Source organism: Pseudophryne corroboree, chromosome 7 (assembly GCF_028390025.1).
Source record: "Pseudophryne corroboree isolate aPseCor3 chromosome 7, aPseCor3.hap2, whole genome shotgun sequence".
NCBI classification, from domain to species: Eukaryota; Metazoa; Chordata; class Amphibia; order Anura; family Myobatrachidae; genus Pseudophryne; species Pseudophryne corroboree.
In genome coordinates this window covers 387,089,056-387,108,482 of record NC_086450.1, presented here as the reverse complement: position 1 = coordinate 387,108,482, position 19,427 = coordinate 387,089,056, and the positions used below count along the sequence as shown (strand labels likewise).

General features: G+C 48.0%; 1 protein-coding gene across 6 annotated transcripts in view; it reads left to right on the top strand.

Annotated features, from left to right (window-relative positions):
* The window catches only part of INTS1 (integrator complex subunit 1), a 324,003-nt gene that overhangs the window by 213,046 nt on the left and 91,530 nt on the right, over positions 1–19,427 (top strand). For all 6 annotated transcript variants that reach the window (XM_063934591.1, XM_063934592.1, XM_063934589.1 and 3 more), the window contains 4 exons: positions 3,596–3,719; positions 4,427–4,557; positions 15,223–15,310; positions 15,405–15,631. In XM_063934591.1, coding sequence (XP_063790661.1) covers positions 3,596–3,719; positions 4,427–4,557; positions 15,223–15,310; positions 15,405–15,631 — 570 coding nt within the window. The remainder of the gene's footprint in view (positions 1–3,595; positions 3,720–4,426; positions 4,558–15,222; positions 15,311–15,404; positions 15,632–19,427) is intronic.

Sequence of the window (19,427 nt, the reverse complement as noted above, 5' to 3'; positions counted from 1 at the left end):
CTGAGTGTTGGCTTTGTGGAAGGCTAAGTACCAATTATAGCATTTAATTTGTCATTTGTGTCTTGTTTTTTTCATTAACTAAGTAACACTGTGATAGCTTCTTGTGCCCCAGCCAGTGTTGTTGTGAGTACCCTGCAGGGTAATTGGCAAACAAGGCAAAGGCACCACTATGGCCTTATGTGTGTGCAATGCAATGTCAAGTTATGTGGACAGATGAACTCAGGGATGCTGTGCACTGACTGTCCGGCAGGGCCTGGTGACATGCAGGTGTTGGAGGGGGGGTGCCGTCTCCGACACAGCAGAGCCAGCATTAGCTTGGGCTCTCACCCAGTCTGTGTCCAACTTGGTGCAGCTACTTGCTCTTCAGCGGGAGGAACAGTCTAGGGATACTGTTGGGTTACATTCTCTTTGTCTTCAGACCTTTCTGTTCTTATTCAGGAGGCTTGTTTTCTATCCCTCATAAGTTTGCTTCTCTTTATCCTCCTCCGGCGCACCATGTGACTAAGTGGGAACAGTCTCCCCTAGTGGGTGCCGCAGTGGCACGCTTATCAAAGCACATGGCTTTTCCGGTTCAGGGCTTGGTGTCCTTTAAGGATCCACTGGACAAGAAACTCGAGGGTTGTCTCAAATCTCTCTGGGACTGTTATCCATTTTTTGCTGGACTCTGGCCGGCTCAAACCGTGGAGACTTGGGCATACAAGCTCATCGCTGGACTCCAGGGTGATTCTTCTGGGGATTCCTTGTTAGACTTGGTGGAGTAGCTCCGGGGAGCGACATAATATGTTTGTGAGACTGTGGTAGGTGGGGTTTTGGTGACATCATGGATTTCTGCTACGGCTGTCCCTTTGGCTCTGCAATTGGGATTTGGATTCTGAGTCAAAAGTGTTCCTTGGAAGCGATTACTTTCGATGGAAGTTTATTACCCAAGTTACCAGTGGGAAAGGCGCTTTTCTTCCTGTGGCTACCCCCAAGCAGTGGGGTCCGCGGTTTTGGGGTGGGGGGACTTCCACCAGGGGGCAGTCTGCCAGAGGCAGAGGTTCAGCATCAAATGGCAGATTTTCCGGTCATGGGTGGATTTGTATTCAGGTGCCTGGGTGCTGGACATCATTTTCATGGGCTACATGATCGAGTTGATGGGTCCTCCACTGCACGATGCGGATAAGAGGGTGGCATTGGGCCAAGCTATACATTCCCTACATTCTAAAGGAGGAGTTGTTCAGGTCCGAGAAAGAAAACTGGGGTTTCTCTCCAATTTGTTCCTTGTTTGGAAGCTGAACGGCTCCCAATTCTGAATGTTCGCGCCTTAAACACCAGACTGTGGGTGGATCATTTAGATGGAATCTCTTTGATTGGTGATCCACGGCATGGAGGCAAATGAGTTGTTGGCCTCTTTCGATGTTAGGAGCTCATACCTTCATGTTTCTAATTGGGGCCGGTCATCATTCTCTACTCAGATTCGGCTCATTATCAATTTCAGGCCCTACTGTTTGGTTTGGCCATCTTCTTTAATGAAGATCATGGCGGTAATGGTGTGCCTGCTGCAGAAAGGTAGGTATTGCAGTAATACCTTATTTAGATAATCTGCATTCGGCTTCCGCATGGTACAGGTTGGACAACGCCACAGTGGTGCCATACGTAAATCATCAGGGTTGCACCAGGAGTGTAGGGGAGATGTTGGAGAAAGCCCATATTCTCTCCTGGTCAGAGGCCTTTGCTCTGGCGATCTCGGCGGTGTTCATATCGGGAGTGGAAAATTAATAGGCGGACTTCCTGAACAGAACCACGTTACTCCAGGGGTGGTGGTCACTACATCCGGAGGTCTTCCAACTGTTGGTTCGGAAGTGGGGTCTTCAGGAGGTGGGCCTCATAGCCTCTTGTCACAACTTCAATTGTGCGAGGTCCAGGGACCCAATGGCTTTCGTGGTGGATGCCATGACTGTTCCATGGGACAGTCTGACGTATCTTTTTCCCCACAATCCCAATGTTGCCTCGGGAGCTCAAGCAGATCCAGGATCAAAGGATAACAGTAATCCTAGGGGCTCCAGACTGGCCACGCAGTTCCCAGTATGCCGACATTCTGAAACTGTCAGTAGGTCCCGGGTGGCGTCTTCGGATGTGACCAAATCTGTTGCTACAGGATTCGTTTCTGCACCAGGTCCTTCCTCAGTTGGCTGTAACGGCCTGGCTTTTGAGGTTGGCCCCTTGGATGCTAAGGGTTTTTCGCATTTGGTAGTACATACTATATTGTGGGCCCAACAACCAGTTTCATCTCGCAATTAACACAGGTTCTGGAGGGTCTATATAATGTAGTGTGAGAAGCACTGCTTTCAAACTTCACAGTTTCACTTACGATTTTCTTAACTTTACTTCACAGAGGTTTGGAGGCTGGTTTACAGCTTCATTCCTTAAAGGTACAGATTCTGGCTCAGTCAGCTTATTTTCAGCAGCATTTGGACCTTTTTGCAGGGTGTCTTTGCGTGTTCAACCACCGTTTTGTCCGTCGGTAGCTCTCTTGGGATCTTAATCAAGTCCTCTCAGCTCTCAAGACAGCTTCCTTTAAGCCTTTTTTGATTCTGTGAAAGTTTGTCACTTGGAAGTTGGTCTTCCTAATGGCCATTGCCTCAGCTCGGCATGTTTCCGAGTAGGGTGCTTTATCTTGCAAGCCGCCCTTTCTCATATGTCACGATAATAGGTTGGTTTTGTGTACTGTTCCTTCATTCCTACAAAAAGTCACTTTTGCTTTTCACTTGAACCAAGAAATTGTCTTACAAGTTTTTTATCCGCCGCCAAGTTCCCGGGACTCTAGCTCTGTTGGATGTTGTCGGGACCCTGAGGCTGTATATCCTTGTTCTTTGCAATGCTCAGAAACGTGGTTTGCTTGCATTATCAGCCAGGCTTATTCTAGTACTGGGAGACCAGAGTCTACCGGACCGGTGCAGCATGGGGGTTCCAGTTAGCAGCTGTGTCAAGCCGCTACCTGGTCTTCTGTCCACACATTTGCTCGTTTCTATCACTTTCGTGTGTTTGCCTCCAGCGACGCCCACTTTGGGCATACAGTCCTCTGTCCAGGTGGCCTGAGTGTTCTCTCCCCTGGGGATGGCTGTTAAACGGCCCAGAGTACCAGTGTTCCCCATCTAGGGTGAATGAGAAAAGGGGATTTTTGATACTCACAATTGAGTTTTATTCTCTGATTATGGCTGGGGGACACTGTGTTCCCTCCCTCACGCTCAGTCTTGGCGTCTTTTGGTTTGCCGTTGTTTCCCTGCGGTTCGGTTTTGTTGTTGTTTCCAACAGTTTCACTAGGTTACTGCTTCTCCTTCCAGGCTCTTTTGAAGGTATACTGGCTGCCTGGTAGTTGCAGTGGGGAGCAGGTTATGTTTAAAGTTACAGGTTTTAGTTTAAGTGCCGTCTCCTAGGTCCCATCCACAACCCCAGAGTACCAGTGTCTCCGAGCTGGATTCAGAAAGAAGAGAAACAGTGAGCAACCAAAACTCCCCTCTCAATATGTTGAGATTGAAGTTGAACGAGCAGAAAATAAGTAATGTTGGCAGGAGATTGTGGATAGCAGTTAGTAGAATATTTTTGTCTTTTACAGCTCTGAAGCAGCTCGTGCCAGACACTCTTCTGGTCTCCTTATAGACTGGCTGGACTTGTTAGATCCTGAAGTTATTAACAGCTGCCCTGATCTGCAACAGAGGCTGTTATTTTCATGGAACAAGGTAAATTGTCATTATACAAATTACATGCAAATTGTTGTTGTGGCATTGGTATGTAGTTATTATGTCGACAGTTACGATGATGACGTTAAAATGTCGGCAGGCAACATTTTTACATTCTTATAATGTCGGCATGTGAAATGTCCACATTATCAGAATGTCTGGGTTAGAGTAAGGGCTAGGCTATGGGGAGGTAGATGGGTGGCTAGGGTCTGGCACTAGAGACATGATTAGGGGTAAGGGATAGGACCATTGTACTTCACTAGAATGCCACTCCATCAGATGACTCCACCGTAAGCACCATTCACAAAATACCAGAGGTCGGAAGACGCCACTGCAGCCGTCAGGAGCAGGTAAATCACTGCTAGTCTACCAGGGACGATATGTTGACATTCTAACATATTGGCATTTCATAAGTGTCTGCATGATGAATGTTATTGACATGGTCAGTGGACATTATGACCATGTCAACATTATGACTGTCGACATATCATACTACATCCTTGCCATTTTATTGATTACAACTATACTATATGCACAAACCTGTATGCGATTCCCCCAGGTGTCAACTTTCAGAGTGACCAATTTACATTGGTCTAAAAATGTGATTCGTCCGTTATAACTCATGGCTTTTGTAAAAGATCAAGCCTTAGTTGGTGATTACATACCTGTATATGTTTTATATTGGAGTTTGTTCTTGTTTTCTCTAGGTGAAAGGTGCCCCAAGGTCACAGGCTCCTACCTTCCGACCCTATCTTCTGGCCCTTCTAACGCATCAGTCAAATTGGAGCACATTACACCAGTGCATTGGCATCTTATTGAGCAAACATCGAGAACAGAGGTGAATATAGCATTTTCACTCTGTACTTAAAATGTTCCATTGAGCAGAAAAGAGACTGTGGTCTAAGACATTTGCGTCACTATACTTTCCTCTTTGTCCTGAAGGTTTAACCCCTTCAATGGCGGGTTTTCAAGTTAAAAACACACCCTGGGGGGTTTGTTCTTAAATTGAAGTAGGGGGGGCGAGTGATGGGGCAGGGCGAGGTGATCGCCCGCGGGGGTCGCCAGCCCCATCGCTGATTCCCAGCCCAGGAATCAGCATGAGCCATTTTATAGCTAAGCCCGCCCCCCCGGCCAATAGGAGTCCGGGAGGGGGGCTAAACTCCATAATGGAATATGCTGATTCCCGGGCGCCGTGCACGACTGTCCCCGGGGAATCAGTCAGTAGTATGCCCGGAAATCTTTCAGGCTAGCCAGCGCTCGCTAGCCCGGAAGATTTCCAGGCCAACCACTGAAGAGGTTAAGGGATACATTGCAAAGATAAAGATAATGCCTTAAAGTGTTTCGCCAAGAGTTGAGCTCAGTATGGTAAGGGGGGATTTTTGTATCCATCCACCTCTGTGGTGAGAGAGGAAGAGGAAATGGCCTCATACGTCATTGGTCTCAGTGTAGAGCCAGAAGTTTTGTGCACCCAGGCACTTTACAGAGGCTAATAATAAAGCATGTAATTCTAGAAAGGCACAGGAAATAGGATTTGCTTGTGCCACATCTGGACTAATTTATTATGGATGCAGCTGGCAGGTAGAGCAACTTTCTTCCCCTTAATAAGTTCATACTGTAGGATTTGTCAAGCCTCCATCTTCCTGCATCACAAGTTTATCCCTGTCCAGTGGTCCTAGAGTCCGAGCATGTCAAGAGGGACCTTATACTGAATGGACAAGGCATTGCTGGGAGGTCAGAGTTTTAGTTTTTATGTCTAAGAAGGATGGCTCTTTTCTCTATCGTCCTAGTGGATGCTGGGGTTCCTGAAAGGACCATGGGGAATAGCGGCTCCGCAGGAGACAGGGCACAAAAAGTAAAGCTTTAGGATCAGGTGGTGTGCACTGGCTCCTCCCCCTATGACCCTCCTCCAAGCCAGTTAGATTTTGTGCCCGGCCGAGAAGGGTGCAATCTAGGTGGCTCTCCTAAAGAGCTGCTTAGGAAAGTTTAGCTTAGGTTTTTTATTTTACAGTGAGTCCTGCTGGCAACAGGATCACTGCAACGAGGGACTTAGGGGAGAAGAAGTGAACTCACCTGCGTGCAGGATGGATTGGCTTCTTGGCTACTGGACATCAGCTCCAGAGGGACGATCACAGGTACAGCCTGGATGGTCACCGGAGCCTTGCCGCCGGCCCCCTTGCAGATGCTGAAGTAAGAAGAGGTCCAGAATCGGCGGCAGAAGACTCCTCAGTCTTCTAAAGGTAGCGCACAGCACTGCAGCTGTGCGCCATTTTCCTCTCAGCACACTTCACACGGCAGTCACTGAGGGTGCAGGGCGCTGGGAGGGGGGCGCCCTGGGAGGCAAATGAATACCTATTTTGGCTAAAAATACCTCACATATAGCCTCCGGAGGCTATATGGAGATATTTAACCCCTGCCAGAATCCGTTAAGAGCGGGAGACGAGGCCGCCGAAAAAGGGGCGGGGCCTATCTCCTCAGCACACAGCGCCATTTTCCCTCACAGAAAGGCTGGAGGGAAGGCTCCCAGGCTCTCCCCTGCACTGCACTACAGAAACAGGGTTAAAACAGAGAGGGGGGGCACTAATTTGGCGATATGCTTATATATATATTAAGATGCTATAAGGGAAAACACTTATATAAGGTTGTCCCTATATAATTATAGCGTTTTTGGTGTGTGCTGGCAAACTCTCCCTCTGTCTCTCCAAAGGGCTAGTGGGTCCTGTCCTCTATCAGAGCATTCCCTGTGTGTGTGCTGTGTGTCGGTACGTGTGTGTCGACAGGTAGGAGGACGATGTTGGTGAGGAGGCGGAGCAATTGCCTGTAATGGTGATGTCACTCTCTAGGGAGTCGACACCGGAATGGATGGCTTATTTAGGAAATTACGTGATAATGTCAACACGCTGCAAGGTCGGTTGACGACATGAGACGGCCGACAAACAATTAGTACGGTCCAGACGTCTCAAAAACACCGTCAAGGGTTTTAAAACGCCCGTTTACTTTAGTCGGTCGACACAGACAGGGACACTGAATCCAGTGTCGACGGTGAATAAACAAACGTATTCCTTATTAGGGCCACACGTTAAAGGCAATGAAGGAGGTGTTACGTATTTCTGATACTACAAGTACCACAAAAGAGGGTATTATGTGGGATGTGAAAAAACTACCATAGTTTTTCCTGAATCAGATAAATTAAATAAAGTGTGTGATGATGCGTGGGTTCCCCCCGATAGAAAATTATGGGCGGTATACCCTTTCCCGCCAGAAGTTAGGGCGCGTTGGGAAACACCCCTTAAGGTGGATAAGGCGCTCACACGCTTATCAAAACAAGTGGCGGTACCGTCTATAGATAGGGCCGTCCTCAAGGACCAGCTGACAAGGCTGGAAAATATAATAAAAAGTATATACACACATACTGGTGTTATACTGCGGCCAGCGATCGCCTCAGCCTGGATGTGCAGAGCTAGGGTGGCTTGGTCGGATTCCCTGACTAAAAATATTGATACCCTTGACAGGGACAGTATTTTATTGACTATAGAGCATTTCTATATATGCGAGATGCACAGAGGGATATTTGCACTCTGGCATCATGAATAAACGCGATGTCCATAACTGCCAGAAGATGTTATGGACACGACAGTGGTCAGGTGATGCAGATTCCAAACGGCACAGTATGGCCGTATAAAGGAAGAGGACTTGTTTGGGGTCGGTCCATCGGACCTGGTGGTCACGGCAACTGCTGGAAAATCCACCGTTTTTTACCCTAAGTCACATCTCTGCAGAAAAAGACACCGTCTTTTCAGCCTCAGTCCTCTCGTCCCTATAAGATCATATCTGCCCAGGGATAGAGGAAAAGGAAGAAGACTGCAACAGGCAGCCTATTCCCAGGAACAGAAGCGTTCCACCGCGTCTGACAAGTTCTCAGCATGGCGCTGAGACCGTACAGGACCCCTGGATCCTACAAGTAGTATCCCGGGGGTACAGATGGGAATGTCGAGACGTTTCCCCTTCGCAGGCTCCTGAAGTCTGCTTTACCAAGTCTCCCTCCGACAAGGAGGTAGTATGGGAAAAAAAAAAAAAAAAAAAAATTCACAAGCTGTGTTCCCAGCAGGTGACAATTAAATTACCCCTCCTACTACAGAAAAGGGGTATTATTCCACACTATATTGTGGTACTGAAGCCAGAAGGCTAGGTGAGACTTATTCTAAAAAATTTTTTTTTGAACACTTACAAAGGTTCAAATTAAGATGAAGTCACTCAGAGCAGTGATAACGAACCAGGAAGAAGGGGACTATATAGTGTCCCGGGACATCAGGGATGCTTACCTCTATGTCCCAAATTTGCCCTTCTCACTAAGGGTACCTCAGGTTCGTGGTGCAGAACTGTCACTATCAGTTTCAGACGCTGCCGTTTGGATTGTCCACGGCACCCCGGGGTCTTTACCAAGGTAATGGCCGAATTGATGATTCTTCTTCGAAGAAAAGGCGTCTTAATTATCCCTTACTTGGACGATCTCCTGATAGGGGCATAGTCCAGGGAACAGTTGGAGGTCGGAGTAGCACTATCTCGGATACTGCTACAATCAGCACGGGTGGATTCTAAATATTCCAAAATCGCAGCTGATCCCGACGACACGTCTGCTGTGCCTAGGGATGATTCTGGACACAGTCCAGAAAAAGGTGTTTCTCCCGGAAGAGAAAGCCAGGGAGTTATCCGAGCAAGTCAGGAACCTCCTAAAAACAGTGCATCATTGCACAAGGGTCCTGGTAAAAATGGTGGCTTCCTACGAAGCAATTCCATTCGGCAGATTTCACGTAAGAACTTTTCAGTGGGATCTGCTGGACAAATGGTCCGGATCGCATCTTCAGATGCATCAGCGGATAACCCAATATCCAAGGACAAGGGTGTCTCTCCTGTGGTGGTTATAGAGTGCTCATCTTCTAGAGGGCCGCAGATTCGGCATTCAGGATTGGATGCTGGTAACCACGGAGCCCAGCCTGAGAGGCTGGGGAGCAGTCACACAAGGGAAAAATTTCCAGGGAGTGTGATCAAGTATGGAGACTTTTCTCCACATAAATATACTGGAGCTAAGGGTAAATTTATAATGCTCTAAGCTTAGCAAGACCTCTGCTTCAAGGTCAGCCGGTATTGATCCAGTGGGAAAAACATCACGGCAGTCGCCCACGTAAACAGACAGGGCGACACAAGAAGCAGGAGGGCAATGGCAGAAACTGCAAGGACTTTTCGCTGGGCGGAAAATCATGTGATAACACTGTCAGCAGTTTTTCATCCCGGGAATGGAAACAGGGAAGCAGACTTCCTCAGCACGACCTCCACCCGGGAGAGTGGAAACTTCATTGAGAAGTTTTTTCCACATGATTGTAAACCGTTGGGAAATACCAAAGGTGGACATGATGGCGTCCCGTCTGAACAAAAAACGGGACAGGTATTGCGCCAGGTCAAGGGACCCTCAGGCAATAGATGTGGACGTTCTGGTAACACCGTGGGTGTACCAGTCGGTGTATGTGTTCCCTCCTCTGCTTCTCATACCTAAGGTGCTGAGAATTATAAGACGTAGAGGAGTAAGAACTATACTCATGGCTCCGGATTGGCCAAGAAGGACTTGGTACCCGGAACTTCAAGAGATGCTTACAGAGGTCTTATGGCCTCTGCCGCTAAGAAGGGACTTGCTTCAGCAAGTACCATGTCTGTTCCAAGACTTACCGCAGCTGCGTTTGTCGGCATGGCGATGGAAAGCCGGATCCTAAGGGAAAAAAGGCATTCCGGAAGAGGTCATTCCTACCCTGGTCAAAGCCAGAAAGGAGGTGACCGCACAACATTATCACCACGTGTGGCGAAAATTTGTTGCGTGGTGTGAGGCCAGGAAGGCCCCACAAAGAAATTTCAACTCGGTCGTTTCCTACATTTCCTGCAAACAGGAGTGTCTATGGGCCTCAAATTGGGGTCCATTAAGGTTCAAATTCGGCCCTGTAAATTTTCTTCCAGAAAGAATTGGCTTCAGTTCCTGAAGTCCAGAAGTTTGTCAAGGGAGTATTGCATATACAAACCCCTTTTTTGTGCCTCCAGTGGCACTGTGGGATCTCAACGTAGTTCTGGGATTTCTCAAATCACATTGGTTTAAAACCAGTCAAATATGTGGATTTGCAGCATCTCACATAAAAAGTGATCATGCTCTTGGCCCTGGCCTGGACCAGGCGAGTGTCAAATTGGTGGTTTTTTCTCAAAAAAGCCCATATCTGTTTGTCCATTCGGACAGGGCAGAGCTGCGGACTCGTCCCCAGTTCTCTCCCTAAGGTGGTGTCAGTGTTTCACCTGAACCAGCTTATTGTGGTGCCTTGCACCTACTAGGGACTTGGAGGACTCCAAGTTGCTAGAAGTTGTCAGGGCCCTGAAAATATATTCCAGGACAGCTGGAGTCAGAAAATCTGACTCGCTGTTTATACTGTATGCACCCAACAAGTTGGGTGCGCCTGCTTCTAAGCAGTCGATTGCTCGTTGGATTTGTAACACAATTCAACTTGCACATTCTGAGGCAGGCCTGCCACAGTTTAAATCGGTTAAGGCCCATTCCACAAGGAAGGTGGGCTCATCTTGGGCGGCTGCCCGAGAGGTCTCGGCATTACAACTCTGCCGAGCAGCTACGTGGTCAGGGGAGAACACGTTTGTAAAATTCTACAAATTTGATATCCTGGCAAAAGAGGACCTGGAGTTCTCTCATTCGGTGCTGCAGAGTCATCCGCACTCTCCCGCCCGTTTGGGAGCTTTGGTATAATCCCCATGGTCCTTTCAGGAACCCCAGCATCCACTAGGACGATAGAGAAAATAAGAATTTACTTACCGATAATTCTATTTCTCGGAGTCCGTAGTGGATGCTGGGCGCCCATCCCAAGTGCGGATTATCTGCAATACTTGTACATAGTTACAAAAATCGGGTTATTATTGTTGTGAGCCATCTTTTCAGAGGCTCCGCTGTTATCATACTGTTAACTGGGTTTAGATCACAAGTTGTACGGTGTGATTGGTGTGGCTGGTATGAGTCTTACCCGGGATTCAAAATTCCTCCCTTATTGTGTACGCTCGTCCGGGCACAGTACCTAACTGGCTTGGAGGAGGGTCATAGGGGGAGGAGCCAGTGCACACCACCTGATCCTAAAGCTTTACTTTTTGTGCCCTGTCTCCTGCGGAGCCGCTATTCCCCATGGTCCTTTCAGGAACCCCAGCATCCACTACGGACTCCGAGAAATAGAATTATCGGTAAGTAAATTCTTATTTTTACCTTGAAATCTTTGGACACATTTCAGTGTATAGAGCATGTTCCGATGGAATCAGTGAGGCCATTGATTTGTGGCATCCCATTGATTCGTGACATCCCATGGTACACATTAACACATCCCAATTTACCCAGAACCCTAAATGTACATTTCGTCTTCATGGGGGCTGATTGCTAATTCCGAACCCTCCCCTGCAGGCCGTCTCCTGTTCCTTGTGTGTACAGAAAGGTCATGGTTTCAGTGTTGGCCCACGTTTGACCTGTTCTGGGGAGGTTCTTATTCTAATAGTTAAATCCTTTTAATAATTATGTCTGGCTTTTAGCTGAAAAATTTTCCCTGTGCAATGCTTGCGACGAGCGAAAAAATGTGTTGGTCCCAGGGACCCATTACGTTAAAATATTGGGGTCCTACTCCGCAGTTTCTGGGTCACAACACTGATTATGGGGGGAGAGGTAGGGAAAAGCTGATTAGAGCTGGAGGTAGAGGGGGTAAGGGCAGGCAGTGTTGGAGGTAGAGAGGGGGTAAGTACAGACAGGAGTTGGAATAGTGTTCGGAGGCAAGGAAGGGGCTAAGGGCAGGCAGTGCTGGGGGTAGTTAGGGGCTAAGGCTAGATAGCAGATGGGGTAGTGCATGGGCAAGGAGGGGGTTAGGGGCAGACAGTACTCGGGGGGTTAGGAGGAGGAGGCAGTCCCGGCCTCTGCTGGGGGTCTCCGCGAGGTGAGGTATCAGCCTGTCTGGATCACTGATCCAGGGGGCAGTGCGCTCAGGTGGCTCTCTCCTCCCAGCTCCCCTCCGCCGGTGGCATAGCAGCGCGGTCTGTGGAGAACTGTGGGGCGGCGCTGAGGCCACGGGAATAGGGATTACATCAGCTCTCCAATGTTGGCGTAGGCTGTAGCTACTGCTTGCTGCGGGAGGGACTAGTGGGTGGGCGGATGTAGGCGGAACACTTTAACCCTGAGCGTGGCTCCCTGCTGTACTTTTTAAAAAAGGCTGGGTCCGCGGGAACGCGCTCCACTAGTACTGGCTACAGGTTTAAATTAATACATCCGCCTGATAGAGAGAGGGCAATACACAGATCATAGAGTATGTATAGTTGGCTTAGTTCGAGACAATACAAACAGCCCCTTACAAATTTATGAGATGGAAGTGAACAGAAAATAATGTGCACTATATACAAAGGGAAACACTGTACAGAGCATAAAATTGGGGGGGAAGGGAGTGTGTAACGGAGTGTAGTTACCGGGAGCACCTGCGTGTCCACACTGTCTGACCCCCGGGACTCACCACCACCTTGGCTGTAGTGTCTGTAGCAGCTCCTAGTAAGCATGAATGGCGCACAGGCAGGCTAGGCAGGGGAGCTACAGCAGGATGCAGCCCACCTCATCACCGGAGACCAGCAGGAGCAGTCAGGACGTCTGCACTCCCGGCAAGCACAGCAGTACGTCACCTGCTTGGGAGTCCCATCGACAGTACTCCACGCTGGGTGCTGATAGCAAAGTCAGGTCCCCCAGCAGATGCATGAGGCAGCGGGTGGCAGATGCAGAAAGTCTCCGGTCCCCAGCTCACGGCAGCAGGATAGACGCCACAGCGTCCCCTGCAGACTTGAGGTCCTGGTGTATGGAAGGGCAGGTACCAACAAGTATAAGTACACCCAACCAGGAAACTCTGGATTCAAAATCGGCACTAATTAGTTATATATGGAGAAATACAAATCACTTATGTACCTCTTTGCCTGTAATAGGTCTATGCAATCTTATTAAACCGTTTACAAATAAATATATTGCACCTCAAACACTAAACAAAACATTAAGTATTGTACATTGCTGTGAAAACTGTTGGCACTTAAATAACAATTATCCATACTCGGCTTATAAGTGTAGTTACGGTAATGTGATACCTGCTTGCACCGCCATAGGCTGTGAGGCATACTCGATTTTGTGAAGCTGCCGGAAGCTGTTTCAGTGGCACTTTATTATTATTATTATTATCCTTTATTTATATGGCACCACAATGGTTCCGCAGCGCCCAATTACAGAGTACATAAACAAATAATCAAACAGGAAAACAGCAACTTACAGTTGATGACAGTATAGGACAAGTACAGGGTAAATAAACATAGTTACATCAGCAGATGACACTGGAATAAGTTTCAGGTGGCAGAAGACTGCTGGATTTGGTGCAGTTGAAGATTATTAAAGTAAGAAAGGATAAGCACATGAGGGAAGAGGGCCCTGTTTGTGAGAGCTTACATTCTAAAGGGGAGGGGTAGACAGACAGGGGTGACACAGATGGGGTACATAGAGAGCGTAGAACAGAGGGTTAGGATGAGATTTGGCTGGGTTTGGTGAAGAAGTGGGTCTTGAGAGCCCGTTTGAAGTTTTGTAGAGAGGTGGAGAGTCTGAGGAGGAGAGGTAGGGAATTCCAGAGAAGTGGTGCAGCACGTGAAAAATCTTGGAGGTAGGAGTGGGAGGAAGTAATCCGTAGGCAGGGGAGTCGGCGTGCGTTAGCAGAGCGAAGAGGACGGGTGGGAGTCTAAAGGGAGATAAGGTCAGAGATGTAGATGGGAGAGGAGTGGGTGAGGGCTTTGTAAGCGAGTGTGAGAAGCTTGAAATGGATTCTGAAAGGGAAGGGGAGCCAGTGAAGGTCTAGTAAGAGAGGAGAGGTGGACGTAGTGCATTTGGTGAGGAAGATGAGCCGGGCAGCAGCATTGAGGATAGATTGGAGTGGAGAGAGGTATTTGTCAGGAATGCCAGTCAGGAGGAGATTACAGTAGTCCAGTCTGGAGATGACCAGTGAGTGGATAAGAGTCTTAGTAGCATCCTGGGTCAGAAAGGGTCTGATCCTGGAAATATTTTTTAGATGAACACAGCAGGTTTGTGAGAGGTGCTGAATGTATGGTTTGAAGGAGAGGGATGAGTCAAGGATTACTCCAAGACAGCACACTTGGGGGCTAGAGGAGATAGTAGTGCCATCAATAGATAATGAGATTGTAGGAGGTGAGGTTATGCGGGAGGGAGGGAAGATGATCAGCTCGGTCTTAGACATGTTAAGTTTAAGAAAGCGCTGGGACATCCAGGAAGAGGTAGCAGAGAGACAGTTGGAGATACGAGTGAGGAGAGCAGGGGAGAGGTCTGGAGAGGAAAGATAGATTTGGGTGTCATCAGCATAGAGATGATATTGGAAACCAAAAGAACGAATGAGCTTACCTAGTGAGGACGTATAGAGAGAGAAGAGAAGAGGACCAAGGACAGAACCTTGGGGTACCCCTACAGTTAGTGGAAGTGAGGGGGAGGTGGAGTCATGAGAGGAGACTGAGAATGAACGGTCAGAAAGGTAGGAGGACAGCCAAGAGAGGGCAGTGTCACGCAGACCAATGGAGTGAAGGATTTGCAGTAGGAGAGGATGGTCCACAGTGTCAAACGCAGCAGAGAGATCAAGTAGAATAAGTAGAGAGTAGTGTCCCTTAGATTTAGCAGCATGGAGGTCATTGCATACTTTTGTAAGGGCAGTTTCAGTGGAGTGGAGAGGACGGAAGCCAGACTGGAATGGGTCAAGCAGTGAGTGTGAGGAAAGAAAGGAAGTAAGGCGGTTGTAGACAATACGCTCAAGGAGTTTGGAGGCAAAAAGGAGCAGAGAGATGGGTCGGTAGTTGGAGAGAGTGTTTGGATCAAGGGTAGATTTTTTTAAGAATAGGAGAGATGAGTGCATGCTTGAAGGCAGAGGGCACAGTGCCTGATGAGAGGGAGAGATTGAGAAGGTGGGAGAGATGGGAACAAGCAGAAGGAGAGAGGTAGCGGAGGAGGCGGGAGGGGATACGGTCAAGTGGGGAGGTGGTGAGGGGACAGGAACGAATTAGGGCCATGACTTCCTCTCCAGATGCATGGGAGAAAGATGTCAAAGTAGTTGCGAGGGATGGGGAGGGTTGGTAAGGGATGGGAGAAGGCTGGTTACTGATGGTCTGATGTGATTGACAGGTAATTGAATTGTCGCCATATAGCATTGAGAAATAGCCTAAAGTTTTATGCTCTGTTATTATATAAAGCTGAAAGAAACAAATAACACAACATGATGATTGTGTCATGTATTATAAATGATGTAGATCAGCATCTCATCATAATTGTACAGTATGTTAAGTACTGTAAGAAAGGACTTAAATTGAATAATTCAGAAATATAATCTATAAAACAAATTATGCATTGTGTTCATATGAAACTCAGGTTTGACCCATCAGCCTCTCTGGACTTCCTGTGGGCTTGTATTCACATACCTCGTATATGGCAAGGAAGGGACCAGCGCACACCACAGGTACAGCATATAGCAGATATTAAGCTTATTTTAAACAGGTTTATTAAGATCAGTGACCTCTGTCATAGTCCTGTTTTGTTGTCTGTCCCTACAGAAAGGGCGTGAGGAGTATGTGTTGAAGTTGAAAGCATCAGAGCTCATTTGCCTTGTGGACCTTATTATAACAGAGTCTGAAACCAGGAGCCAGGGGCCAGAAGAAACCTCCTCCCCACTGATCCAGTCTCGTCTGCCATTACTAATTAATTGTTGCCACGGTAACCAGGATAGCATCAAAAAAGTTATGGAGCATTTGATCAGCTGTATAAAACGATGGGGAAACAGGTGAGAATTTGGTAACACACTCCTTCGTATTTGGTAAAATGACACTCTGATTCCATTATAAACCTTTGCATTGTAATGCCAGTCAGTGTTCTGCCGAGTACTGGAGTTGGAATACTCTGGCTAGGGTGAGGAGACCATCCTGCTAGATGGGCAAGCCTTTTCAGTGGGTTCCTGTCAGTAAGATGTATTAAGTCTTGGAGAGAGATGAAGTGCAGAAGTTGCCCAAAGTTACCAATCAGCGTAATTTCAAAGACTCTGCTGGATAAAGGACAGAAGCTGATTCAGTGCTTTGCGCAACCTCCTATGTATACTACCTTTTCAGGGAAGGCACACTTTGAGACAAGTAGAGGACATCATCAAGTACACTTAAACTGGTGATACTGTGCGCGATCATGCACTAGAAAACAGCTGATAGGTATGGGTTGAGATGAGTGCCAGGTAGTTGGAGCACCTCCATATACTACACATTGTATGGTGGCAATTTCCATTCACAGCCTGAAGTTGGCTGAACAACGGCTGAGTAAATCAGACAGGTTTGAAAACCAAATCAAATGATCCAGACCATTTTTCAGGGGTTTTCAGGCTGTGAATGATCATCCTTCAGTACCATATACAGAGCAATACGCATTCAAACCAGTGATTTAGTTGGCTGGTTTACACGACTATCGTGCAGTGTATGGCCAGCTTACTTGTGGAGAAGAGTTGCTTCTTTGCCATGACTAAACCCAAAAGAGTTAATTTCCACAGCAAGTGTTCATTTTGCTCATCTGGTTTTATAAAATCATGGTAGCTGTCCTCAAGAACTGTGGCTGCCACTGAGGCAACAGCATAGACCAAAATTAATGTCTCCTGGACTTCCAAAAGGGCTGTCACACAAACTTCTGATCGCAGTAAATTCCCTTGACTATTGCCTGGGAATGGTTGTGCCCTATGTTTGACCATTGGATGGATACTTGACATCATTAATCAACAATTCTAGATATATTTCTCTGACGTCCTAGTGGATGCTGGGAACTCCGTAAGGACCATGGGGAATAGACGGGCTCCGCAGGAGACTGGGCACTCTAAAAGAAAGATTAGGTACTATCTGGTGTGCACTGGCTCCTCCCACTATGACCCTCCTCCAGACCTCAGTTAGATTTCTGTGCCTGGCCGAGCTGGATGCACACTAGGGGCTCTCCTGAGCTCCTAGAAAGAAAGTTTATTTTAGGTTTTTTATTTTACAGTGAGACCTGCTGGCAACAGGCTCACTGCATCGAGGGACTAAGGGGAGAAGAAGCGAACCTACCTGCTTGCAGCTAGCTTGGGCTTCTTAGGCTACTGGACACCATTAGCTCCAGAGGGATCGACCGCATGGAACTGGCCTTGGTGTTCGTTCCCGGAGCCGCGCCGCCGTGCCCCTTACAGAGCCAGAAGCAAGAAGAAGTCCGTAAAATCGGCGGCAGAAGACATCAGTCTTCACCAAGGTAGCGCACAGCACTGCAGCTGTGCGCCATTGCTCCTCATACACACTTCACACTCCGGTCACTGAGGGTGCAGGGCGCTGGGGGGGGGCGCCCTGAAAAGCAATAAAAACACCTTGGCTGGCAAATATATCACAATATATAGCCCCAGAGGCTATATATGTGATAAATACCCCTGCCAGAATCCATAAAAAAGCGGGAGAAAAGTCAGCGAAAAAGGGGCGGAGCTATCTCCCTCAGCACACTGGCGCCATTTTCTCTTCACAGTGCAGCTGGAAGACAGCTCCCCAGGCTCTCCCCTGTAGTTTGCAGGCTCAAAGGGTTAAAAAGAGAGGGGGGGGGGGGCACTAAATTTAGGCGCAATATTGTATATACAAGCAGCTATTGGGAAAAATTCACTCAATATAGTGTTAATCCCTAAATTATATAGCGCTCTGGTGTGTGCTGGCATACTCTCTCTCTGTCTCCCCAAAGGGCTGTGTGGGGTCCTGTCCTCAGTCAGAGCATTCCCTGTGTGTGTGCGGTGTGTCGGTACGGCTGTGTCGACACGTTTGATGAGGAGGCTTATGTGGTGGCAGAGCAGATGCCGATAAATGTGATGTCGCCCCCTGTGGGGCCGACACCAGAGTGGATGGATAGGTGGAAGGTATAAACCGACAGTGTCAACTCCTTACATAAAAGGCTGGATGACGTAACAGCTATGGGACAGCCAGCTTCTCAGCCCGCGCCTGCCCAGGCGTCTCAAAGGCCATCAGGGGCTCAAAAACGCCCGCTCCCTCAGATGGCAGACACAGATGTCGACACGGAGTCTGACTCCAGTGTCGACGAGGTTGAGACATATACACAATCCACTAGGAACATCCGTTACATGATCCCGGCAATAAAAAATGTGTTACACATTTCTGACATTAACCCAAGTACCACTAAAAAAAAAAAAAGGGTTTATGTTTGGGGAGAAAAAGCAGGCAGTGTTTTGTTCCCCCATCAAATGAGTGAATGGAGTGTGAAAAAGCGTGGGTTCCCACGATAAGAAACTGGTAATTTCTAAAAAGTTATTGATGGCGTACCCTTTCCCGCCAGAGGATAAGTTACGCTGGGAGATATCCCCTAGGGTGGGTAAGGCGCTCACACGTTTGTCAAAAAAGGTGGCACTGCCGTCTTAGGATTCGGCCACTTTGAAGGTACCTGCTGATAAAAAGCAGGAGGCTATCCTGAAGTCTGTATTTACACACTCAGGTACTAGACTGAGACCTGCAGATAGTGCTGCTGCAGCGTGGTCTGTGACCCTGTCAAACAGGGATACTATTTTGCGAACATAAGAGCATATTAAAGACGTCGTCTTATATATGAGGGATGCACAGAGGGATATTTTGCCGGCTGGCATCCAGAATTAATGCAATGTCCATTCTGTCAGGAGGGTATTAGAGACCCGACACTGGACAGGTGATGCTGACTTTAAAAGGCACATAGAGCCTTATAAGGGTGAGGAATTGTTTGGGGATGGTCTCTGGGACCTCGTATCCACAGCAACAGCTGGGGGAAAAAAAAATTTTTTTTACCTCAGGTTTCCTCACAGCCTAAGAAAGCACTGTATTATCAGGTACAGTCCTTTCGGCTTCAGAAAAGCAAGCGGGTCAAAGGCGCTTCCTTTCTGCACAGAGACGAGGGAAGAGGGAAAAAGCTGCACCAGTCAGCCAGTTCCCAGAATCAAAATTCTTCCCCCGCTTCCTCTGAGTCCACCGCATGACGCGGGGGCTCCACAGGCGTAGCCAGGTACGGTGGGGGGCCGCCTCAAAAATTTCAGCGATCAGTGGGCTCGCTCACAGGTGGATCCCTGGATCCTTCAAGTAGTATCTCATGGGTACAAGCTGGAATTCGAGGCGTCTCCCCCCCCCCCCCCCCCCCCCGCCGTTTCCTCAAATCTGCCTTGCCGACAACTCCCTCAGGCAGGGAGGCTGTGCTAGAGGCAATTCACAAGCTGTATTCCCAGCAGGTAATAGTCAAGGTGCCCCTACTTCAACAAGGACGGGGTTACTATTCCACACTGTTTGTGGTACCGAAACCGGACGGTTCGGTGAGACCCATTTTAAATTTGAAATCCTTGAACACATACATAAAAAAATTCAAGTTCAAGATGGAATCGCTCAGGGCGGTTATTGCAAGCCTGGAGGAGGGGGATTACATGGTATCCCTGGACATCAAGGATGCTTACCTACATGTCCCCATTTACCATCCTCACCAGGAGTACCTCAGATTTGTGGTACAGGATTGCCATTACCAATTCCAAACACTGCCGTTTGGACTGTCCACGGCACCGAGGGTCTTTACCAAGG